Source organism: Oryctolagus cuniculus, chromosome 17, assembly GCF_051225735.1.
Source record: "Oryctolagus cuniculus isolate XC-2025 breed Fujian yellow rabbit chromosome 17, ASM5122573v1, whole genome shotgun sequence".
Lineage (NCBI taxonomy): Eukaryota > Metazoa > Chordata > Mammalia > Lagomorpha > Leporidae > Oryctolagus > Oryctolagus cuniculus.
In genome coordinates, this window is record NC_142883.1 from 13648644 (window position 1) to 13674319 (window position 25676).

The window sequence follows — 25676 nt, forward strand, 5'->3', positions numbered from 1 at the left end:
TGATGCTTACATTGCTTTCGGAGAGTGCCTATGACTGATGATTTCAGGGTACTGGGTGGGGATCAGCAGCTTTGGTGAAATAGTCCAGGCTGGATTTAGAGCCTCCCTCTGCCTTGGCCCTAGACCACGGCAAATTAAATCATAAACTTCTGGCAAGTCTGCCCTTTGGAGAGGAATAGACTCTCACATGACACATGGATTGATATAAAAAGACACTGAACCACGTGATGCAAAAATACTTGTGCAAAAATTCCAGCTGTGAATCCCCACTGCAAATCCCCACTGAGCCAATTAGCGATCAGGGTGGTTGATGAAGCAGTGGTTGAGCAGACCTTCATCCGTGAAAAGACACGACGTTAAATCCTGCCCACAGAGCAGCAAAGGAATGCCCATCTGGGGAAATTGCTGATAAAGTGCTGTGAGTGCGCCTAGGGATGGAGGTGGGGAGAGATACAACAACAGAGCTGTCATTGTTATGCATTTCACATACTGAAGATAGATGGGTCTCTTCTTTATCAGCTGAATTAAGACAGTTTGTCACCCTCTGCACTACTGACATTTTGGACCAGAGAATTCTCTCTTGGGGACTGGGGGACCTCTGCACTGTAGGACGTTCTGCATCATCCCACAGGATGCCAGTGGCACCCCTTCCCCACCTGCAACAGCCAAAATGTCAAAAAAAAATCACTCCCCATGGAGAACCACTGGAATAAGAAATCATTATCCTGAAATATCGAAAAACTGCAAACTTAGGCCAAAAATCATGTCATGTGCCATTTTATTTATAGATCAGCGTGGGTGGAAGTAGTGCCAGCCATCTTCAAGCTGTTAGGCTAGACTCACAGTTCCATGTAGACCTGCGCTCTCTGACACGGTGTATTCTGCACAAAAAGCCATCTCTGTGTGAGTGCGGATTGCACCCAATCTCACATCTACCAGTGAATGTCACTGCTCTGCCTTGTACATCCTGACTCCTACGATAGCAATGCAAGTGTCCTTTAGGTTGTTGAATGCGTGGATTAAAGGATCTCTAAATCTATTTTGAAAGGTATATGGAAGGTAAGTATTAAACCAAACAAGCCTGACCCTCTATCCCTAAAGGGATCTTCTAACAAAGCTTTAGGAGATCTCGGGCTGCAGCACTGCCCATGTGCTAATACTTTCTCCCCACCACGCTCACTCTTCAAGAATCACCCCTAAACAATTTCCAGTCTTCTCTGTTCTAAGACTATTTGACTTAACTTCCTTGCCCTCACTTCTCCTTTGGCTGGTTTAGCTAACTTTATGACTCATTCTTCATAAAGTTAGCCCGTTCCCTGCTTTTTAAAATCTCTTTGGCCTCTGCTAAGCTGCCATCTTTCCTTATAGTCTGCCCATTGAAAGTTTGCATTTAATAACGGAAGTTGCCAACGTCTTGACCTCTTTCAGATATGACAATGGATGATGTTCGGGAATACGAGAAAAACATGCATGAACAAACCAACATAAAAGTTTGCAATCAGCATTCCTCCACTGTGGATGACGTAGACAGCCAGGCCCAAACAAGTGTATGTAGAATTTTTCAAACATGTTGCCCACCCTCTACCAAAACGCACACGTGAACTGACCTTTGAAATCCTCCAAACGCTCGGTTCCCAACCTTCCAGAAAAATGTGTCACCCCCTAGAAGCTATGGGTGAAGTCACTGAGCTGGGTTTGAAGTTGGACAGTGTCACCTCTCTCTCTGTTCCTCTCTTCCAGCCATTTCAGTTCTTCGAAGCTGCTTCACTTGGGTGTTATCTGGGTCACAAAACTGAGATCATGGAGCGTGGAAACATTTTGTGGTCCTAGTAAAACAGCCTGCAGCATAAAAAGGCAGAGGAATAAAAATGGATGTCATATGTAAACTAGAACAATATGTCAGTAACTTTTAAAAACATAGCTAACATTCGCTTATTCATTCGAGGGAGGGCTTCTGGCTCATCTGCTATTTTAGTTTTCTATACATTTGCTTCGAAATGCTTTCTAAGGCTCTTTATAGCTGTCTTACCCAATCAGTTCCTTTTTGCTTAGGGTAATCTCAAGCTGGGGTTGCAGTATGTGCATACCCACAGTCTGAGCAGTGAAGGGGTGGAGAGCCAAGAATGTGCTGAGCTGCAACTGCCTGCGGCCTGGGACTTAGCCACACAGAGCCCCATGTTATTGAATCACATACTGGACATTGAGAACTGATCGCTTCTCAGTCTTTTGGCTAAAATCAAACATGGAAATTGAGAGCGAACTGTATGGTGTATGCCAGAATTTTTAAAAAGTGTTTATTTATTTTCATCTACTTGAAAGAGAGAGAGTAAGAGAGAGATCTTCTATCTCCTGGTTCATTCCCCCCAAATGCTCCATACAGCTAGAGCTGGGGCCAGGCTGAAGCCAGGAGCCTGGAACTCCATCCTGGTCTCCCACGTGGGTAGCAGGGGCCCAGCACTTGAGCCAACATCTGCTGCCTCCCAGGAAGTATTAGCAGGAAACTGGATCAGAAGTGGAGCAGCCAGGACTCAACTGCACATTCAGATATAGAACCCAGGCTGCTGCCTAACTCACCGTACCACAATGCCAGCCCAAGGCCAGCATTTTAAATGTAATTCTCTCTCAATCTTCCATACTAATGAAGAAAAGATGCAGCTAACAAAGAAAATGATATCAGCAAATAAATTATGTATATGCATCCTTAGCTAGAGCTGTGATTTCTTTAGGTTCCACCTTGAACCTGCCCGTCTGTTAGCCTAGGCTCCAGAATAATACAAGTTAGGCTTTTTAAAGATCACAAATGTGGTTATAGAAAATTGAGAGGTGCTGTGGCTGTGAATGGATGCTTTACAGTTGTGAGGCCTTCTGGTTGTTCTCCGGAGAGTCGCAGTTAAGTATTGAGAGCATGTCTTTGGAATGTTCCCTGCGAGGCTCGTGGGCTGCCGCTGGCCGCATGTGACTGCCCTTGAGGTCACTAGGCCCCTAACTCTTGCTTCCCACCTAGCATGCAGTGATTGGATTTGCAGAAAACTCTTTGGGCAAGATTTACCTGAAGTGTTTCCTCTCTGTGCACTCAGACCAATGCCAACAAAACCTCTCGCCTCCTTTCTCCTTCTACCAAAGTTAGAGACCCTCTCTTAGGAAACTGTACTTGAATTTCCTTCCCTCTTTTAGGAGTGTCAGACACCAGTTTCCCTCCATTGCTGGGAAAGCTGTTTATTGTAAATATCACCAGGCAAAGGAGGCCACAGAAATACTTCTCTATAGGGTAGGTAGCTCAGTACTTTTCTCATTCTAGAAGGTTCTGAAAGCTTATAGCCTAAGGCTCTGCTTGGCCTCCTTTTGGTCTTAACTCTGGTTATTACTATTATAAAGTCAGTTTACTATGTAGAAAGTGACAACCTCAGATGGTCCTCCCCATGGGAAAACCTGTGTTTTCTCTGGCTGTAACTGACGGCTTTTCCCATGACTCAGCACACAAGATGCCAGCTGCCTGAGAAGTTGAATGTGTACGTCTCCCTTATTCCTTGGAATTTCCTGATATTGTGGGTCATTTCTTTTTCCATAGTCTTTCTCCTCTAACATAATGAAAATCGGTTAAAAGCATGAGGCTGCCATCCACCATAAATAAAAACTGCATGAGAATAAGTCATCAGCCTGAGCAGAGACGAATTAGATTGGAGTGATGCAAAAGTAAGGTCCACAAACACAGCGAGAAGGAAATAACAACTGCATTTTCAGTTGAGTTTTTTCAAAGCCTTCAGGGAAGGAAACTTGGATAAGATTCTCCGTGCAGAAAATCAAACTGTGCACTGGATGGTTTCTGCCCCCTGCTGGATGTGTGGAGTAGCACAAAGTATTTGGCCACTCATTTACAAAGTCTAATTTTTCAAAGACAATATCCATTTATGATAGCAAAAACACACCATATCCCAATTCACTAAAATTCTTCTGAGTCTAGACTTTTTTTTAAGATTTGCTTATTTATTTTGAAAGGCAGAGTTACAGAGAGGCAGAGGCAGAGAGAGAGAGAGGTTCTCCATCCACTGGTTCACTCCACAAATGGCCTCAATAGCCAGGCTGGGCTGATCCAAAGCCAGGAGCCAGAAGCTTCTTCCAGGTCTCCCACATGGGTGTAGAAGCCCAAGCACTTGGGCCATCTCTACTACTTTCCCAAGCTATAGCAGAGAGCTGGATCGGAAATGGAGCAGCAGGGTCTTGAGCAGGCGTCCATATGGGATGCTGGCACTGCAGACAGCAGGTTTACCCTCTATGCCACAACGCTGGCCCCATGAGTCTCAAGTTTATTTTAAAGCAAATTCTTTTTAAAAAAAACTCACTTAGCTTAATAATCTCAGTATTTTTTTTTCTAAAATTTATTTATTTGAAAGGCAGAGTAACAAAGAAAGCAAGGGAGGGAAGGAGGCAGAGAGAGAGGAAGAGAGTGAGTAAGCAAGCTTCCATCCCCTAATTACTGTACCAGGCTGCACCCAGGAGCCTGGAACACCAACCTGGTCTCCCAGGTAGGTGGCAGAGACCCAAACACTTAAACCATCTTCCAGTGCCTTCCAGGCATGTTAGCAGGGAGCTGGATTGGAAGCAGAGCAGTTGTCACTCAAACCGACACTCTGATTTGGGATGCTGGAGTCATAGGCAGTGACTTAACCTGCTGAGCCACGCCAGGCCGAATAATTGTAGTACTTTTAAAACTTGATAAATTGTTAAATATAATTTTTGTTGATGTATTCAGAATTTTATATTAGGTCAATACAATAGTTGTTTTGCATTTCTTCATAAAAACTGTCCCCTTGTGTAAAGTTTTAATAATTATTTCCAGGAAATCCTCTGAAGGATTTTATTTTATCAGAAATCTATTTCTGGTCTACTCCGATGTTTTATGAGGACCTAATGATGAATACTGTTATTAATAATCACCCCAAACTTAATATTTCCAGAGTGGCCGTATTGTTTCATGCTAGTTTATCCAGGCAGTGGCATCTCATGAAGTTTCGACTACTTAGCACGTGGTAGAGGACAAGAGAGTACGAAGAGGTGGCCTCTGGGCAGTGAAAATAGATGTAGAAAATCCTCAGGCAGCAGATCTGTATCTTGCTCAAGAATGAGCCTACAGGGCTTACTCCATTAAGCCTAGCTACTTGTATTCCCTATTGCCAGCAAATAAAAATGGCAAAGTATACCAGAAATAACCAGACTGACTGTAATTAATAATGAAAATATGAATGAGTCTTTGAGAATGAGAGAAGAGATACCAAAGAATAAAGAGCAAATGGACCTGGGAAAGAAGTGGCCACTGTATTGTTGCATAGTGATAATATTTCCCATCTAGTACATCTCAAATGCAGTAAGTATACACATTAAATACCCTGGGGGAAGATTTACACTTAAAAATATTTTTGCTTTCTTATTTAACACGGACATTTCAACTATCTGGAAAATCCACGTTTTCTGGCAATGCCTGTGAAAGGGGGCATTGCTGACTTATTTGCTGAATTTCCTGTAATGCTTTTTATCTCGTGAACAAAAGCATCTCACTGACTGACCCTCTCTTGCCATTCTCTGTTCTTTCTCTTTCAAGTTCCTTTGAGAAATGGTTTTCTTTTCTTGGCTTTGAGATAATTAGTGGGGTTTGTTATTCTCTTACTTTTTTTTTAGGTTTATTTATTTATTTGAAAGGCAGTTACAGAGATGAAGAGGCAGAGAGAGAGGTCTTCCATCTGCTGGTTCACTCCACAGATGGCCGCAACAGCCAGAGCTGGGCCAATCCGAAACCAGGAGCCAGGAGCTTCCTTCCAGTTCTCCCACATGGGTGCGGGGGCCCAAGGACTTGGGCCATCTTCTGCTGCATTCCCAGGCCATAGCAGAGAGTGGGATTGGAAGTGGAGCAGCAGCATCTCAAACCAGCACCCATATGGGATGGCGGCACTGCAGGCTGCAGCTTTACCCTCTGTGCCATAGTGCCAGTCCCCTTCCTTGGTTTGATAGCAGAATTAAACACTGAACCTAAGCATGGATGGATACACACAGTCAGGAAATTAGTAACCACTACAGGAAATCAGTGCCCCTACACAACATAATATTTATTCCTTGAGTAAAAAGATAGCACGTTGAGACAGTCTGAAGATTCAGCTGCTTACCATGTAGAAGGCACATTTGTTCATTCATGATGTAAAGTTGACAGTAACACCCGGGTGGCCTCAAAAACTTCATGGAAAATGGGATTAAAAGGTAAGTTTATTTTGATACAAAAAAATTTTAAAACCATGTTTAGTTCTTTCATAATATACATTTTTTGTGAACTTTTTGGAGACCTCTTGTATACATGGATTTCAGACTTGGGGTAGGGGGCCAGAATTTGGCATAGTGATTGAGACACTGCTTTGGGACAACCACATCCCATATCAGAATGCCTGGGGTCCGAGTCCCAGCTCTGTCCCGACTCCTGCTAATGTGCAGTGCTGGAAAGCAGCTTTTGGCTGCGGTAACTGGACCCCTGCCACCCACATGGGAGACCTAGATTGAGTTCCTGGCTCCTAGGTTCAGCTTGGCCCAAGCCCTGGCAGCTGCAGGTGTTTGCAGATTAGAAATCTGTCTCTCTTTCTGCCTATCAAATTAAATAAATAAAACTTTAAAATAACAATTTTTGCCCCCAAATGAGCTTATTTTTAAATTCCATTTTCCATGAACTTTCTGAAATACCCCCCATCATGTTTCATTTCAGGGTGGTGATTGGGTGAGTTACTTTCTCTTGATGGGAGAGATGAGCAGGTCTGCTAACAGCTCCATATACCCAACGCCAGACCCAGAATCACACTCACACACACTCTGGGCCAGTGCTGTCCCCTCCTATTAAGTCCTTATTGAGATTACTTAAAATACTCACTGCAGAGTGCTTTGGAAAATCTTGGGTGGACACTTGAGAAAGAATATGGTTTTCCTGGGTATGCCTCAGTAACAAGGAAAAACTGGGGGGTAGCATTTCAGTGATCATTAGGGTGGTTGATCTGAAAAGGCCCCTTCGTGATAGGCTTGATTCCTTTAAAAACAGGTAGAGTGATGAGGCCATCTGCAGCTCATTTTCCTGTCTGTGTTTCTCTTTGAAGACATGACAATGGATGAAGTCCGAGAATTCGAACGAGCCACTCAGGAAGCTACCAACAAGAAAATCGGCGTTTTCCCACCGGCCATTTCTATCTCGAGCATTCCCCTGCTGCCTTCCTCGGTCCGCAGTGCCCCTTCCAGTGCGCCTTCCACCCCTCTCTCCACCGACGCACCCGAATTTCTATCAGTTCCCAAAGATCGGCCCCGGAAAAAGTCTGCCCCAGAAACTCTCACGCTTCCAGACCCAGAGAAAAAAGCCACGCTGAATCTACCTGGCGCATATTCTCCAGAGAAGCCATGTCGACCCAAATCAGATTAACTTCATGTGAATATCTCATGGGGTTTTATATTTTCATTTTTGGGTGTTTTTTTTTTTTCAGGAATCTTCTGATATGGGAAAAGACTGGTTTGTCACTCAAACATGTTCCTTTGATCTCCAAGTGTGCATGTGGTCAAGTAATTCCAGATCATACGATTCCCTAAATATACCACACAGTATCGCAGTGGAGGGAAGACACAAGACTTGCAAAGGATAGAAGAAATTTTTCTGTAGCCACAGCTATAAGCCAGGGAGAAAGCCTTGTTCTTGGGCATTTGATGGGATTGGCATGGACTTGGAGGGTGAATAAGTAAAAACTTGGTACCACTTTGTTACAAGGTGTGGTAAAATAGTGGAAGTTAATTTCTTCTCATCCAACCTGAAAGTCTCAAAAATACTCTCAGGCATCAAATACCTAACTGTTAAATTTTGAACTACTGGTAACCAATACTTGAATACCAATAGTTATTGAAATTCCTATTTTGATTAGTCTGACTCAGGATTTGGGGCCTAACTAACCCTTTAAATTTTTGGAAATTTTAATTATCAACCTATAGAGGCTCCAAGTGCAATTAATGATAACATATTTATACCTTGCACAGAATTTAATAATGATTTCACTTGTTGATATATTTTAATAACTTTCCCCTTTGTGCCCTTGGGGCCTCAGAAACCTTTTAGAATTGCATGGATGATGTTTTTTTGAATGATTTAGTTTAGGGTCCAAGAGACCCAGGTGAGGCAACCATCTTTTTCTCTCTACTGAGGTACCCACAAACATGGACTTGTCAACTTCCATCAGCCATTCAAATTCTCAGTATCTGCAATTAATTGAATAGAAGGCATTGAGTATTTGCCCATACAAAGAAGTTCAGCAGTAGGGTAGGCTAAATGGGCTGTAATGCCGTCAGAATGTCTGGTGTGTAAACCTTGGAAAAGAGTTGTCTCCCATCCCCCCTGGTCTTGGTCTTAAACTTTACACTTCCCTGGAACGGACTGCCTACCATCAGACCTTAGGAAAGACTGTCATTCTCTTGTTCCTGCCTTGAAATCCAAATATTGGGAATGTTGCAGAAACAGAGTAAACACAGCCAAGTGAGAGACAAGGATGAGCAGAATTGCTGGCTCCTATTGGTAGAGTACAGAGGAGTGAGAATGGACGCCCCATGCCTAGCTTTTTTCTCTGCAAGTACTAATAATGCAGGATTAGAATCAAGGTGGAAAGGAGGCAAGACCATTCATCAAAGTGGCAGAAAGAATTCTCCTTCCATCTGAAGAGAGAAACCTTTGCACCTCACTGCCTTTCGACACAGAGGGGAGGGCAAGCAGGATCTCACCATCGACTTTCTCCAGGAGAGGAAGAGCACAGGGCAACCGGGCGGCTCCGAGGCCCGTGCCCTAACCAGCCTTCCTGACCATAACCTCCAACCTCAGGAAAGGGACCTTCCCCAAACACAGATTCCAAAGGAAACAAAATAGACCAAGGAGCGTGATCTCCTTTCCTCACAGCCTCTCAGCCAATGGACCCTACCTGCTTCCCTCTCAGTGCTCAGCCCTCTGTGAGGTGACACACTCCCCCAGAGCAAGGTGCTGGCCCCGGGAGCCCAGCACCAAAGTATTCCAAGTCTAGGTCAAACTGTCTGGATCATTTCTTTCCCTATAGGTTGACTCAGAGGAAAGCAGTTGCACATAGCTTAGGTCAGCAGTGCATCTCCTCCCTAGCTAGGAATGATGTATCATAGTGAGACACCTTCTTTGCATGAAATGGAAGCATGATTTTTGCTTGTGGGAAAAACAGCTTTTTATCAAACCCCTCGAGCTTCTCAATGGCTCCCTCTGCTTAACGAGAACGTTTGGCTGTAGAAGCAAAATTCTACTCTCAGAAGACCCTGAGACAGTGAATGTCTTTGCTTTCCATTTGCAAGCTGAAATCAGGGTGGGAGTGGACTCATTATTTTCACAGAGAATGAATTTATTTTGTGCAGGTTGTGAACACATCTGGCACCTAATGTTTCCATGAATCCTGTTGCTATTTTTCCTCTTCATAAAGCAGCTTCTGCTGTCCAGGTCAACATGTAGGTGGAAATTCTATGTGCTTTAGAAAGCTAAAGTTTTGATTTCCTTTTCTGTGTTCTTGCTTTCGTAGCCAGCATAATACCACAGACATCCATTTCAAAGATAGTGCGCCTCTTAGCCAACAGATGTGTGTGCTCCTAATGTATGTTCACTTTTTCTGTCTACAAGTGGTTTGTGTGCATTAAATAAATAATGGGAGGGGTGCGCAGATATTCCCTTACCTGCTTTGAATAGTTAACTAGGCACAGATAACATCAATACCTTATAAAATTTGGTTTTCAAGTATCATTTCACTTTCTCCATACATGAATGTGTTATTGTTGGATAGAAAACTGCAATGAATGTGTGTATAGAACATTAATAATTCTTATAAGGATGGAAATTAAAAGGCTGCATGATGAAAATTTAGAGGAAAAAGGCAGAAACTTGAATTCACTAAGCATGTTCGGGGGAAAATAGAATCCTTAATTCAGTGCCTCTGTCTGCAATGTGGAAACTTTCAACTTTGTTCACCAAAATTGTATGATATCTGTGTGTACATATATATATATATATAAATAAATAAATATAGTATAGTGGTCTGACACCACCATTTTTAAGTCTCTGGTAGCCAAATTAAAGCATCTATAGCATAATATGCATATTCACCCACACTTCCTCTCTGATAGTAGTGAAGACCATCAAAACACGCGTAGATTTCATTACTTTGGATGGAATTCCGATATGAAGCCCCTGTGCTTTCCTTAGCTCAGGAGGTCTGTGTTTTTATTGCATAAATGTTGTCAGAAATCACCTATGGAGATCACTTCATTCTCCCACTTCGAGGCTGTACTAAGACAAAAAGCAAAGGGGGATAGCAGTGAAGGAGATTGTGACTTTTTGGCGGCTACCTTTATAACAGAAACAATGAGTTCATGGATGAACTGATTTTATAAACCCTTCTGTTATGGCTTTGCCTCTGTGCAGGAAAACGGCTTTAACTGGTTTGGAGGTGTGTTTTAGCCATGATTAGGGTTGCGAAAAGGAATTAAGTAGTGCAGTTGTGGATATAAAATGAAGACACTTAAAAAACACAATAATACCCCCAGAAGTGATTATGTGACTTTCTTTCAAGACACAGTAATAAACAGTAAAAAGAATCTGTTCTGGAGTGTCTTGAGATATCATTTTTCTGTGAATACTCCAAAGCTAACATATTGATGTGTGTTTTATAATTTACTTTCTTTAGCATCTCTCCATGGCTCAGAGACAACAAAACAGTAGGTCACTGGCTGGCTTAGGTCAATAAGAATTTTCTTTTTTGAGCAGAACCAGAGTATAATTGACTGCATATAAGGCATAATCAGATAATCCAATAGAGAAGACTTGTCTAAATAGCTTTAGTACCTTTCTGAGTGTCTGACTCAGTGGGCTGTGACAGTCCACCATCTGAGCCATACTCTCTAAAATAAAAAGAAATTCTATCCAGTGACTGCAGCCTGATCATAGATGACTTTAGTCATTCTTGCTAAAACTCAAGTGTTGACAATAACACAGCGCTGGCATGCTGAGGAAAAAGTGTATTGGGATCTTCTGTGCTCTACCTTCGGAACAATCTGTTTGCATTGGAAACATAACTGTAAGCTTTTTAGGAGTTAGTGCAATAAGACAATGTGAATATGTTGAGAACTTTCCAGATGCCATTATTAATTGTCGTGTTGTTGCTGCTGTTGTTGTTGTTGTTAACAAATGCTTTAGGACACGCCTCTGAATGTTTTTGCTTTAAGTTGGAAGCATGTCTGTTGAATTGCAAGTCTCTCTATTCTGTGTATCACCAAGAAGAGGTTCTTGGAGTGGATGTTGTACCCATGTCACTTATGTGTAGCTTCAAGTGTAATTTTTAGTGTTTACATTTTGAGCTGGGATCTTGATTGGTGAAATTAATCCAGATACCACTGCCACTGCAGAAGGACCAAGTTCTGGAGCGCACAGTGTTGAAGACTACAAGCAAAGCAAGCACAAGTTAATCCTCCATCGGCCATCCTTCTGCGTCATTTTATGGCTGTTCGGTGTTTCCCCCCAGTTATTTATTATTGTTAATAACTTACTTTTTCTTACATTCTGTTGTAAATAAAGTACAAAGCAATCTTCTTTCCAAGTGCAGCTTCTCTCTCTTTCTCAGCTGTTCTTGAGGAAATGGTGGCAATTGTTAACTTGTGGCTTGATGGGAAAGAAGCCACAGAGGAAAAAAAGACAAGCCAGTGACCACTATTTAGACCCAACTTTTGGGCAGGGAAGTCTTGCCTGCTATGAGCTGCATGATGCCTTCAAGGCCAGATCCCTTGGTAGGAAAAGTCTGAGTTGTCTGCCCTAATTATCCACTACCCAAAGTGAATGCATAACCCAGTGGATACACACATAGACTCATCCATACACCCAACAGGCATAGGTTTCCCTTCATCAAAGGTGAGGCTACAGGGGCCAGCATCACAGTGTAGCAGGTTAAGCTGTCACTTGCAACACTGGTATCCCAAATCCAGAGTGCCTGTTTGAGTCCCGGCTGCTCCCACTGCTGATCCAGCTTCCTGCTATTGTGCTGGGGAAAGCAGCAGTTGATGACCCAGATGAGTGAGCTCCTGCCACCCATGTGGGAGACCCAGATAGAGTTCCTGGCTCCTGGCTTCAGCCTGGCCAGGATCTGGCTGTTGTGGCTCTTTGAGGAGTGAACTAGTGGATGAAAGGTATCTATTTCTAATTCTCTCTCTCTCCCTTCCTCTCTCCCTTCCCCCTCCCTACCCCGTCTCTTCATGCTCTCTCCTCTCTGTTGCTCGGCCTTTCAAATAGAAAAAAATAAAAATGTGAGGCTACACACCCAAGGGAATCTCTAAGAACATCACCAGAATCTCTCTCCTGCAGGTTGAGCTGGTTTTTAAGGTGAGCTTGAATCGCTCTGATGCCATTTCTCTGTTCACTAGCACCTGTTCTTTATACAAGGGTCCTCAGGGGAGGGTGAACATTTGGCCCACATCCCATATCAGAGTGCCTAATTCAAGTCTTGCCTCTGCTCCCAATTCTGGCTTCCTACTAACGCACACCCTGCAAGGCAGTGACTGATGATGGCTTCAGTTCATGAGTCCCTATTACCCATGTGGGAGCCCCAGATTGAGTTCCTGGCTCCAGGCTTCAGCCTGGCTCAGCCCTGGCTGTTGCAGCATTTAAGGAGTGAACCAGTGGATAGAAGGTTGGTGTCTCTCTCTGCCTCTCAAGTAAATTAATAGTTTTAAGGGGGTCCTCTGGGGATAAGGAGCATGAGGACAGAGATGCTTTATTGTCCCTGGTCTGTTAGTCTCTTTGGAGCTTCGGCAGCAACACACCCCTCACTCCATGCTCTCCTATTCAATCCTCAAGCTAATGTTCACATATAGTTTCAATTGGATCAGGCACACAGCTTCATATAACACTGCACTACTGTAGACTTTCTACACTGCAGATTTTCCCCAAATCACATAACATCAATCCAATTAACTAAAACATGCTTGCTTTTGTAGCTTCCAATTCACCCGTTACCACCCCCACCCTGCCTGTTAATTCTTTATTCAAAACACACAAACTTCCCACACAGTTGCTGGCTGACATTCAGACAGTGAACTTGGGAACAGCCTGGCTGCTGGGGCTACACTATATGGGAGTGTTAAATATTTGGATGCCTAATGTTAAATATGTAGATGTTTGAACACCCCCAATTTCTTACTGTAGCCTTTAATCAAGTCATTATCTCACTTTAGCATTACTCTTAGACTCCTAAGCATGCACATTTTTCTCTAAAAGTTCCTTGTTGTGGAATGGTGAGTTAAGCCACTGCCTACAATACCAGAATCCCATATGGGAGCCAGTTCAAGTCCTGGCTGCTCCACTTCCAATCCAGCTCACTGCTAATGCACCTTGAAAGGCAGGGAAGATGACCCATGTACTTGGGCCCCTGCCACCCAATGTGGAAGACCCGGATGGAGTTCCTGACTCCCAGCCCCAGCTATTGCAGCCATTTGGAGAGTGAACAGCAGATGAAAGATCTCTCTCTCCCCGCACCCCCGTGTGTGTGTGTGTGTGTGTGTGTGTGTGTGTGTGTATACCTCTGCCTATCAAATAAAATCGTACCAGGAAAAAAAAAAAAGCTCATTTCCATCATGACATTGCACTTGGAGTTTCTTTTTTAAAAAAAGATTTATTTAGGGGCTGACACTGTGGCATAGCAGGTAAAATGGCTACCTGCAGTGCCAGCATCCCATCTGGGCACCGCTTCGAGTCCCAGCTGCTCCACTTCCAATCCAGCTCTCTGCTGTGGCCTGGGAAAACAGTAGAAGACGGCCAAGTCCTTGGGCCCCTGTACCTGTGTGGGAGACCTGGAAGAAGCTCCTGGCTTCTGGCTTCGGATCAGCTCAGCTCTGACCATTGCAGCCAATTGGGGAGTGAATCAGCGGATGGAAGACCTCTCTCTCTCTACCTCTCCTTCTCTCTATGTGTAACCCTTTCAAATAAATAAATCTTTTAAAGGAAATATTTATTTATTTGAAAGGTAAAATGAGAGAGAGAGAGAAAGTGAGCAGGAGACTGGGAGACTGAGAGAAAGGTCTTCCATCTGCTGGTTCATTCCCCAAATGGCTGCAATGGCCAGGGCTGGGCCAGTTAGGAGCCCAAGCACTTGAACTGTCCTCTACTGCTTTCCCAGGCCATTAGCAGGGAGCTGGATCAGAAGTGGACCAGCCAGGTGTTGAATCAGCACCCTTTTGGGATGCCAGTGCTGCAGGCAGCATCTGTACCTGCTCTGCCACAGTGCCAGCCCTACCTGGAGTTTCTTATATCCAACCTCCAACTGCACTATGTTCTCTCCAGTTCAGGATAAATCCTGTGTCCCTTCTCCAAGCCCTGTTCTGCAGATGTCACTGTCAGACCTGAAGCTTTGATGGCATTAGGACAAGCATCGACCTATGTGTGCATGCACACTCAGGTGTGTGTGTATGTTTAACTCAGTGAGACTGACCCAGGCAAGCCCTACTGTCAGGCTTGAAGACTGCCTTTTTCTTAATTTATGGGTCCCTTGACATACCATGCTCCCATAAATTCTCCCCTCTCCACAGCATGCAGCCTAGTAGGATGTCTCACTCAAATCCAAACATTTAACTCTTGCCTGCTTCTGGGAACGTTGGAAACAAGCTGGCACAGCACGTTAATGCTCTTTCCCTGGTCCCAGTATTGAGGAACTGAGCTAATGTGTAGCCAGAGAAACTGGACCAAGCCTTGGAACTTTCTAAATATGGCCACTCAGTGCAGCAACATTGATGCGTTGAATAAAGTGCTTAAAACATCAAAGGTAATTTTACTTGACTCTAAGAACCAACTCTCTGCACCAAAGATGGACACAGAACACACAACAGATATGGATTCCTCACTTCCCCTTCTTTAACTTAAAGAAGAGAGGTTTGGCCATTCTGTCACTGGTGGATGTTTGAGGGGAATAGCCAAATCAGGACTTTTGTAATTTTTTTTAAATCTTATTCCAAAAATAACTTTCCTGCTCTCAAGGGACTCTCCGTGCAAGATGTTGGCAGTTGACTGCTCATTAGCAACTCCTGAGAATCACTGGGTGCCCTTAAGCCTACAAGGGATTCCATCCAGAACATTCCAAAGATAGCCCATTGCTCCTTATGTACAGTATGGGGTTTAAAAACATTATCAGTGCTGAAAGTGTATTTTTTCTCTTCTCAGAACACAGCTTGAAAATCTAGAGAGATTTCTACAAGTTTGACATTTATTGTCATCTTGGAATGATCCTACTTATTTAGCCATTTTGTTAAAATCTATGATATAAACCCACTAATTTGACTTTTCTTGTTGCCTTCATTAAATCCTTTAGAAATGGCTTTCTCCCCCCTATGGAGCATCACTCAAGATGCCTTTCTCCCAAATGCTTCTAGGATTTTGAGTTGTTTCAGAAATACCTTTGCATTTTGGTACACAGCATGTCTGTCAGTTTTCACAGCTATGTAAAAGTCCTCTGGGTTGAAAATCCATAATTTAAACATTCCTTTATTACTTAGCATTGAGGTTATTTTCTGGATTTTCATATGCACAGTGCTGTTAGGAACATCTTTGTAACACAGTTTATGTCTTCCTTTCAATTATCTGTTTTGGTTAAACTCTCAGAAATTAAATGACTGGATCAAAGGATATGAATATTTTTATGACTTTGGTAATTACCACCAATATCCCTTCCAAAAAAAAGCACGATTCACTGACAACGTGTAAGTAAGAACATGTGTCTTTTCTAACAAGTTCTTGTAATTTTAAAAGTTCACTACTCTGAACTTGCTAACCTATTGCCAGGACTCAATTCCCATAAAAGTCCTTGGTTGGTTTTTTTATTAATCGGCCAAATACTCATACACTGGTTTTGAGTGCTTGTGTGATGAAGGGACAGGAACCCTAGACCAGGAGGAGATGTCTGATTTCTTTAGGAATTCAGTACCTTCTCCAGGGTACTAAACTACAGAAACATTTGACTGTCTACTACAGAAACAAAAGCCTAACTCAGCATGAAGAACCGCATTTAATTGAATAAACTAACATCAATTCTAAGTCATTCTGTTTTCACACTTTCAGTGTTAACAAACCTTGAGTTGTATCTTTATCTGAGGATTTACTGGAAATCACCACAGAAATGCCAAGGAGGGTGGTGTGGTTTGGTTTGGATTGGGTTGGGCTGGGTTGAGTTGGGTTGGTTTTTAACTGAGAGAATCCGAATCAAAATTGAAGCTCACTGTTCCTTTAGAATTAGTGATTCCCTGACAGTAGCAGCACCTTGGTAAGGTCAAAGCAGAGTCCTTCCTAAGTCTTTCCTTTAACTTTTTGGAAAGAACACGATAACAGATCACATCTGTGTGTGCCACAAGGACGCTAACGGCCTGTGCATCCTGCTGCCTTGAGCCAGGTCAGAGCTGCTCCTGAGAAACAGAATCCTCCCCTGGAAGCGCTGTGGTCATTCCTCACACATAGCAAGGACAAGGGACACAATCTATCCTCAAGTCAGTCTGTAATATGACCACAGTCTTTACCTCTTTATTTTTGGTGTTGTGTATTTGTCTTCATTTTTCATTTTGAAATAATTAGATTTGTTGGAAGTTACAAAGAAATGTGTAGGACTGACCTATACACCTTTCCTCCAGTCTCCCCTACTGGTGACAGCTTATATATATAATAGTACAATATCACAATCAGGAAAGTGACATTGCTACTACCCATGGAATTTATTCAGACTCCACTTTCACATGCACTCGTGTGGGGGCGGGGGGGGGGTAGTCCTAGGCAATTTTATCATCTATGGAGTCTCATGCAACTGTCATCACTGTCAAAGTATAGAACTGTTTCTTCACTACAGGATTCTCCCATCTGGCCCCTTTAAAGCCACACCCACCCCTTGTTCCAACCCCCAAAACCATTATCTTTTTTTTTTTTTTTTTAGATTATTTAATTTACTGGAAAGCCAGAGCTAGAGCTAGAGAGAAAGAGATCTTCCAATACTGGTTTACTTCCTCGATGGCCAAAATAGCCACATCTGAGCCAGGCAGAAGCCAGGAGCCAGAAGCTCCAACCACGTGGGTTGCAGGATTCCAAGCACTTGGGCCATTTGGGAAGTGAACCAGCAAATGGAAGATATCCCTCTCTCTCTCTCTCTCTCTCCCCTCTGTTTCTGTACCACTGTCTTTCAAATAAATAAATCTTAGGGGAAAAAAAAGAAAGAAAAGACCCTTTTGATTAATACACAGCAGTTTAACTAGAAACACTAACATTTTTTCCATTGGGATTGCAAAGTGATACCCACTACTTCAATGGGAACTCTTTGATGATTCCTTTTATATAAAATTAGACCAAAAGTACCAGAGAAGCAGACACAGCTCAAAAGCATACCTCTTCCAATCTAGATCCAAATAAGAGTCAATGATTTTTTTAAATATGTATTTGTTTATTTAAAAGGCAGAGTTACAGAGAGAGAGAGAGAGAGAGAGAGAGGCAGAGAAAGAGAAGTTTTCCATCCACTGGTTCACTCCCCAGTTGGCCAAAAAGGCTGGAGCTGCACTAATCCAAAGCCAGGAGCCAGGAGCCTCTTCCGAGTCGCCTACACAAGTGCAGGGGCCCAAGGACTTGGGCCATCTTCTACTGCTTTCCCAGGCCCTAGCAGAGAGCGGGATTGGAAGTGGAGCAGCCGAGACTCAAACCAGAGCCCATGTGGGATGCCAGCACTGCAGACGGCAGCTTTACCACCACGCCACAGCGCCGGCCCCAACACTCAACAATTCTAAGTGCTTCTGATGAGTTCCTCTCCATGCTATCCCTATGTACCTTTCCTGATGCTTCAAACAAAAACCAAGGAAAAAATGGTTTACAAGGTATAAGCCCAGGGCTGGCGCTGTGGCACAGCAGGTTACACCCTGGCCTGAAGCGCCATCATCCCATATGGGCACCGGTTCGAGACCTGGCTGCTCCACTTCCAATCCAGCTCTCTGCTGTGGCCTGGGAAAATAGTGGAAGATGGCCCAAGTGCTTGGGCCCCTGCACCCACGTGGGAGACCCGGAAGAAGCTCCTGGCTCCTGGCTTCGGATCGGTGCAGCTCCGGCCATTGCGGCCAACTGGGGAGTGAACCAGTGGATGGAAGACCTCTCTCTCTCTCTCTCTCTCATTCTCTCTCTCTCTCTTCCTCTCTCTGTGCAACTCTGACTTTCAAATAAATAAATAAATCTTAAAAAAAAAAAAAAAGGTATAACCTTTCTCTCTATCTGTCTCTCTCACTGTCCACTCTGCCTGTAAAAAAAAAAAAAAAAGGTATGATCTCTCAAAACCTCTAGGCAATAATAGGAGAGCCCTTCTCCCTAGAGGGAGGGAGCACACTGGGACCCATCAGGGAGATCACTAAGATTCCAATGGAATTTTTCCCTTTTCTCTTAATTTTAGGCATTTCGTCTGCATTTTTCTCTAATGTTTATAAGTGGTCTCCAGTCACTCCTCTGAGTGGGTAATGACTCACAGACACCCTGGCTCCTTATCCCTGGTCCCAGCCACTGTAAGGGCCTCCACTGCATCTCCAATACCTGTCCTCAAATTCACTTCCTCCATCCCTAGCTTCATTCCACATCCCAAAGCCCCACGACAGCCTTCATCCCTCTGTGACATCCTCGCCTCCACTGAGACAATGGGAGCTGCCATCTTTTTTCTCATTTCTAGGAGATAAAGGTGTTTTTCTATGTCAAAGAACAAAATCATAACAACTTAAAGATCAAGGTTTTCTCATCAATTCTAGACTTGAACAACATTTCATCCCATAAAGTAGAATAAATGTTCCAATGAACTGAGCACAGGAATCTGGTTTTATAGACAGTAAAAGGGGCAGGGGTGCATTAGGAGCGGGATTAAGATGCTGACTGGGGTGCCTGCATCCCAGATCAGAGTGTCTGGAGAGAGCACCCGCTCCTCCATTCCAATTCAGCTTCTTGCTAATGCACACTCTGAGAGGCAGCAGGTGACAGCTCAAGTGTTTGGGTCCCTGCCACTCATATAGGAGTTCCAGAAGGAGTTCTCGGTTCCTGGCCTTGACCTGGCCCAACTCTGGCTGAGACAGATTTGGGGAGTGAACCAGGGGGTGGAGGATTTCTCTGTCTCTCTCTTTGTGCTTTTCAAATAAAATGAAAACAGGGGCGGGTGCTGTGGCACAGTGGGTTAACGCCCTGGCCTGAAGCACCGGTATCCCATGTGGGCGCCGGTTTGAGACCCGGCTGCTCCACTTCGATCCAGCTCTCTGCTGTGGCCTGGGAGAGCTGTGGTGGATGGCACAAGTTCTTGGCCCCCTGAACCCGTGTGGGAGACCTGGAGGAGCTCCTGGCTCCTGGCTTCATATCAGCGCAGCATTGGCTGTTGCAGCCAACTGGGGAGTGAACCATCGGATGGAAGATCTCCCTCTCTCTCTGCCTCTCCTCTGTGTAACTGACTTTCAAATAAATAAATAAATAAATTTTTTTAAAAAAATAAACAATTAATTAAAAGAAAGGAAATTCTTTTTTATTTTTTGACAGGCAGAGTGCACAGTGAGAGAGAGAGAGGTCTTCCTTTTCCATTGGTTCACCCCCAATGGCCGCTGCGGCACACCACGCTGATCCGAAGCCAGGAGCCAGGTGCTTCTCCTGGTCTCCCATGCGGGTGCAGGATCCAAGCACTTGGGCCATCCTCTACTGCCTTCCCGGGCCACAGCAGAGAGCTGGACTGGAAGAGGAGCAACTGGGACAGAATCCGGCGCCCTGACCGGGACTAGAACCTGGGCTGCCGGCGCCGCAGGCGGAGGATTAGCCAAGTGAGCCGCGGCGCCAGCCAGAAAGGAAATTCTTAACACATGCTACCAGATGAATGAATCCTAACACATTATGCTAAATGAAATAAGCCAATCACAAAAGGAAAATTTTGTATGATTCTACCTTTATGAGTTGTTGAGAAGAATCAAATTCATAGAAATAGAAAGTAGAATGGCAGTTGTCAGGGAATGTAAATTATTATTTCACAGGTTCAGTTTGGGAAGATAAAAAGTTCTGGAGATGGACAGCTATAAAATAATGTGCTTAACTGGTTAGTGGTTTCAATGGTTAAAATATACATTATGTATATATTACCACAATAAAGAGATAACAGATCCAGCCTTTGGGTTTTGGCTAGGAGAATGGCTGCATTAGGATGAAATGTATGCACCACTGTTTAGCAAAAAATCTTAGATTCTTCCCTTCTTTCTGTTTTTGCCTTGGAGGAACCATTTTCAGAGGTGTCTGCCTGAACTCTACTGTGGTCTGAACATTTACATCAAAGGCGTTTTGCGATTCTAAAACTAGAAAATCTATCTCAAATAATCTTAGACCTTATTCAAGAGCTACTACAACGTTAATATAATATGCAGATTTGGTGGGATCACATATCTGCTGTCTACTTTCTTGGCAGAATACTCAGCCCTTCAACTGTTTCCTTTGACAAAGCATTTACTATACCCCATTCACACAATGCTTGCATCACCATCTGTCAACCTTCTGTGACAAATCCGTAATGGGTAACATCCTCCTTTTTGAATACGATTAGGCATCCCTTCCTCCCCCATTATAAAATTAGCCACTGTATATTTATCACCTGCTTCTATTCTAGGAATTGAATGTGAGAGGTGGTATCCTCCCCCAGTGTTCACTGCTAGGCAGCCAGAAAGCATAAACATAACAAACAATCCAGATAGAACATCTATAGCACACGGAAAAACATACAGGGTCATAGCTGCCTTTGAAGACTAGCTTTTCAATGTCTAACCAGTGACAGCCCTGTTCTTGCTCATTGACCTTGATGGATGCATATTGGAAGTGGAACACTTTGACCCAGCTAGGTTACAGAAGACTTCTAGTTCCCTTATCACAGCTGGTGTCCTTTCCAGAAAGAATTGCAATCTCCTTTAACATTTTACCAAACTTATATTCAGGTGTACAGACAAATAAGCAAGTTCAGTACCAGCATTCTCCACCAGTAAGATTTACTTTACCCTAATAGATCACGCAACATAAGGGTGATCTGTCTAATAAATGCATATTAAGCTCCTTGTATGGATCAGGTACAAATGCTGGTGCCATGTGCCAGTTTAAGTCCTGGCTGCTCCTCTTCCGATCCAGCTCTCTGCTATGGCCTGGGAAAGCAGTAGAAGATGGCCCAAGCGCTTGGGCCCCCGCACCCACATGGGAGACCCGAAAGAAGCTCCTGGCTCCTGGCTTAGGATCAATGCAGCTCCGACCGTTGCAGCCATTTGGGAAGTAAACCAGCGGATGGAAGACCTTTGTCTCTCCCTCTCTGTCTGTAACTCTACCTTTCAAAATAAATAAATAAAATATGTTTAAAAAAACACATCAAGACTATATTTTTTAAAAATGCTGGTACCATAAACACAAAAATGTGACTTCACTAATTTAATCAAAAAACTGTTTTTACTGGGTGCCTATGAAGTACTAGGAAATGAGAGAGCATAGGTGAATATGACAAATGGGATGGAAAAATCTGTCTCTCTCTCTCCCTCTGTGTGTGGGTGTGTGTGTGTGTCTACCTTTCAAATAAATACATAGATCTTCAACCATTTTGATTGCCAGTCCCATTATCCTTTCTAGGGTTAAAATATGAGTCAGGGGCAGGCATTGTGGCATAGTAGATAAAGCCTTTGCCTGCAGTGCCAGCATCCCATGTGGACGCTGGTTCTAGTCCCGGCTGCTCCTCTTCCAATCCAGCTCTCTGCTATGGCCTGGGAAAGCAGTAGAAGATGGCCCAAGTCCTGGGGCCCCTGCACCCACATGGGAGACCCAGAAGCAGCTCCTGGAGCCTGGCTTCTGATCAGTGCAGCTCCAGCCTTTTTGGCTATCTGGGGAGTGAACCTGCAGATGGAAAACCTCTCTCTCTCTCTCTCTCTCTCTCTCTCTCTCTCTCTCTCTCTGCCTCTCTGCCTCTCCTCTTTCTGTGTAACTGTGACTTTCAAGTAAAATAAATAAATCTTTAAAAAAAAAACCACTAAGGATTTTTCCATTCGCCATGGAACTATCCAGAAGCTACATGACATATAGTACCAGATGGGAGAATCTGTTTATCTTTTATTAAGCTAAACATTAAAGAGATTTGAAAAAAATAAAGCAGTGCCACTCTTCACATGAAATTAGCTTTCTAAAGTAATTTTTATAAAGATTTATTTATTATATTTGAAAGGCAGAGTTACAAAATGAGAAGAGGAGAGATCTTCTACCCACTGGTTCACTCCTCAAATGGCCACAATAGCGGGGCTGGGCCAGGCTGAAGCCAGGAGCCTGAGCTTTAAGGGAGTAGGGAGCTGGATAGGAGGTGAAACACCCAGGACTTGAATCAGCACCCAATGGGATGCTGGTATTGCAGGCAGCAGCCTAACCCACAGCACCAAAACACCAGCCCTTAAAGTAATTTTTAAAGATTTATTTATTGATTTGAAAGCCAGAGGGAGAGAAAGTGAGAGAGCTTCCATCTACTGGTTCACTCCCAAATGGCCACAATGAGCAGAGCTGGTCAAGGCTGAAACCAGGAGCCTAGAGCAGCTCCATCTTTCACATGGACAGCAGGGGCCCCAGCACTTGGGCCATCTTTCACTGCCTTCCCAAGTACATTATCAGGGAGCTGGATCAAGAACAGTGTGGTCTGTACTTGAACCGGCATTCCAATATGGAATGCTGCCATCATAAGCGATGGCTGAACCTGCTTCACCACAGTGCCAGCCCCTAAAGTATTTTTCATTTTAAAAAAGTGGTAAATGTTATACCTTTGAGAAGCTACTTATGAGGGAAGAAGGTTTCTTTCAACTTACAGTTTTGGAAGTTCACTATATGAGATCAGATAACCCCATTGGACTGACAGCTGAGGAGGGTGGTGGATGGTAGAACCTGTGAGGAGGGAGGATCATGTAGTGAGCCAGGAAGCATAGAGAAAGGACAATAGTCATCCAATGGCTATGTGATTTTTGCTTATAAAATCCCCATGGTTTCATCACGGGGGCTCCACCCTCACACCCTAGTCCATTCTGGCCACTTCTCAGAGGCCTCACTTTCAAACACTGTGGTTGGATCAAGTCTCTACCTATGACTTTGCGGTGTTTTCCTTTTGAAGTTTCTATATTTCTATTTATTTGAAAGGCATAGCAACAGAGGCAGAGATAAAAAGAGAGAGATCTTCTATCCACTGGTTCACTCCCCAAAAGCCCAAAATAACCAAGGCTGGGCCAGGCCAAAGCTAGGAGCCAGGGACTCCAACAGGGTCTCCCACATGGGTGGCAGGAACTTGGCCATCTACTGCCTGCCAGGGTGTGCATCAGCAGGAAGCTGGATCAGCAGCAGAGCGGGTCTGGAACCAGGTATTCCAATGTGGGATGTGGGTGTCTCACCCAGCAGCTTAACTCACAGCACTACAGCACCCTCCCACCTTTGAAGTTTAAATATCTGCATGCTTTGGGGAATCAAATAATAGTCAAACTATAGCAACATGTACTGAAATTATTCAAAATGAATAAGTACATATTTTGATATCTGTTTCAATTTCTAATACAGTAAATATCTAGATAGCCCATATAAACAAAAGCTCTTTGATGTCCTCAATAAGAGTGTAAAAATCCTGAAACCAAAAAAAAAATCTTGATACCATTGGTTCGGTGCCTTAAAAACACCAAATTTTGGGGCCAGCGCTATGGCGCAGTGAGATAACACCCTGGTCTGAAGCACAGGCATTCCATATTGGTGCCGGTTTGAGTCCCGGCTGCTCCACTTCCGATCCAGCTCTCTGCTGTGACCTGGGAAAGTAGCGGAAGATGGCCCAAATCTTTGGGCCCCTGCACCTGCGTGAGAGAGCTGGGAGAAGCTCCTAGCTCCTGCCTTGAATCTGCACAGCTCCAGCCGTTGTGGCCGATTGGGGAATGAACCATAGGATGGAAGACCTCTCTCTCTCTCTCTCTGCCTCTCCTCTCTCTGTGTAACTCTTTCAAATAAATAGGGCCGGCGCCGCGGCTCACTAGGCTAATCCTCCGCCTTGCAGCGCCGGCACACCGGGTTCTAGTCCCGGTCAGGGCGCCAGATTCTGTCCCGGTTGCCCCTCTTCCAGGCCAGCTCTCTGCTGTGGCCAGGGAGTGCAGGGGAGGATGGCCCAGGTGCTTGGGCCCTGCACCCCATGGGAGACCAGGAGAAGCACCTGGCTCCTGGCTCCTGCCATCGGATCAGCGCGGTGCGCTGGCAGCAGCGCGCCGGCCGCGGCGGCCATTGGAGGGTGAATCAACGGCAAAGGAAGACCTTTCTCTCTGTCTCTCTCTCTCATTGTACACTCTGCCTGTCAAAAAATTAAAAAATAAATAAAATAAATAAACAAACAAACAAATAAATAAAAACCACCAAAATTTGTGCCTTCTCTCTTAAGGGAGTCACAAATTCAAATTCAAATTTATAACTAAGCCTACACAATTTATTCATTAGTTCCACAAATATTTATGGGACAGGCACTATGCCAGACACTAATGATAAACCAGAGTTCCTTTAAATAAATAACTATATAATGGAGCAGATACTCGAATAACTAGGCCACCTCAGTAAGAGAGAACGCATGTTAAAATAACACCCTGAAACTAGACATTCAGTCACCTCAGAGAATCCAAGAAGACTTCCTGGAGTAGTCCCAGCAGAGACATGGAGAGTACGCATGACTGACTGTGCTAGGGAGGAAAATGAAGTTTTCACAAGGGAAGAGATCACCTGGGCTGAATCTCAACACAGACAGTATTGCCTTTCCAAACAAAGGAAACACAAGTTGCAAAGTCAAATTCTTTGTCACTTTGAACATGCTTGTTGGCCATTTTAAGAATTGCCTGCAGGGCCAGTATGGTGGCTAGGGGGTAAAGAGGTATCCCATATGAGCCCCAGTTCAAGTCCCAGTTTCTCTGCTTCCAGTCCAGCTCTCTGCTAACGCTCGGGGAAAGCCAATGGAAGCTGCCCCAAGTGCTTGGTTCCCTGCTGGCACAAGGAGACCAGGAAGAAGCTCCTTGGCGCTGGTCTGGCCCAGCCCCAGCTGTTGCGCCCGTTTGGGGAGGGAACCAGAGGATGGAAATCTGTCTTTCCTTCTTTCTCTGCACCTGTGCCTTTCAAATAAATAAAATTTTAAAAAAAATCCTGTATTCGATCCCTTCACAGTAGCTTCTCCAACGTTGTGGGGTTGTGACAGGGAAGAAACCGCACACTGGGTCCACTGAGGCATCTCATCCCACGCGGTACACGTGCTTCGCGCAGCCGGTGAGGATGCCTTCGCCTCAGAACGCGCACAATCGGTCTTTCCTGGTTTGATTTTTCCGCATTATTGATGGAAAAGGCCAAGCTCATCTTAGAAACACAGGTTTCTCGCGCACACGAAGTCTTGCCCAGAATTGCTCAGGGGACCTTTCCTCTCAGCTTCCTCATCAAACTAGCCTGAAGCTCCCGTCAGCTGAGGAGAGTTCCCGGCCGGCTGACGGACAGCCCCGGAGTCTGAGGCGGCGGTGGCACCTCACTTAGGAACAGCAGGTTCACAAGTTCATCTAAAGAAATAAAT

At 44.2% G+C, this 25676-nt stretch overlaps 1 protein-coding gene and 1 long non-coding RNA gene across 4 annotated transcripts in view; one reads left to right on the forward strand and one right to left on the reverse strand.

The window, feature by feature from the left end:
- Positions 1-11651, forward strand: part of PITPNC1 (phosphatidylinositol transfer protein cytoplasmic 1) — a 280327-nt gene extending 268676 nt beyond the window's left edge. The window contains exons 6-7 of one of the 3 annotated variants that reach the window (XM_089316775.1): positions 1429-1547; positions 7122-11651. In XM_089316775.1, coding sequence (XP_089172901.1) covers positions 1429-1547; positions 7122-7127 — 125 coding nt within the window. In that variant the 3' untranslated portion in view covers positions 7128-11651. The remainder of the gene's footprint in view (positions 1-1428; positions 1548-7121) is intronic. The other 2 variants (XM_089316776.1, XM_070060433.2) reach the window with 2 other exon arrangements.
- Positions 1710-24795, reverse strand: LOC103351600 (uncharacterized). The gene is made up of 3 exons (XR_007911364.3): positions 24737-24795; positions 22924-22999; positions 1710-1839 (listed from the first exon to the last, which is right to left on the reverse strand). It is a non-coding gene; the product is annotated as an uncharacterized LOC103351600 (long non-coding RNA).
- Between the last annotated feature and the right edge of the window lie 881 nt (positions 24796-25676).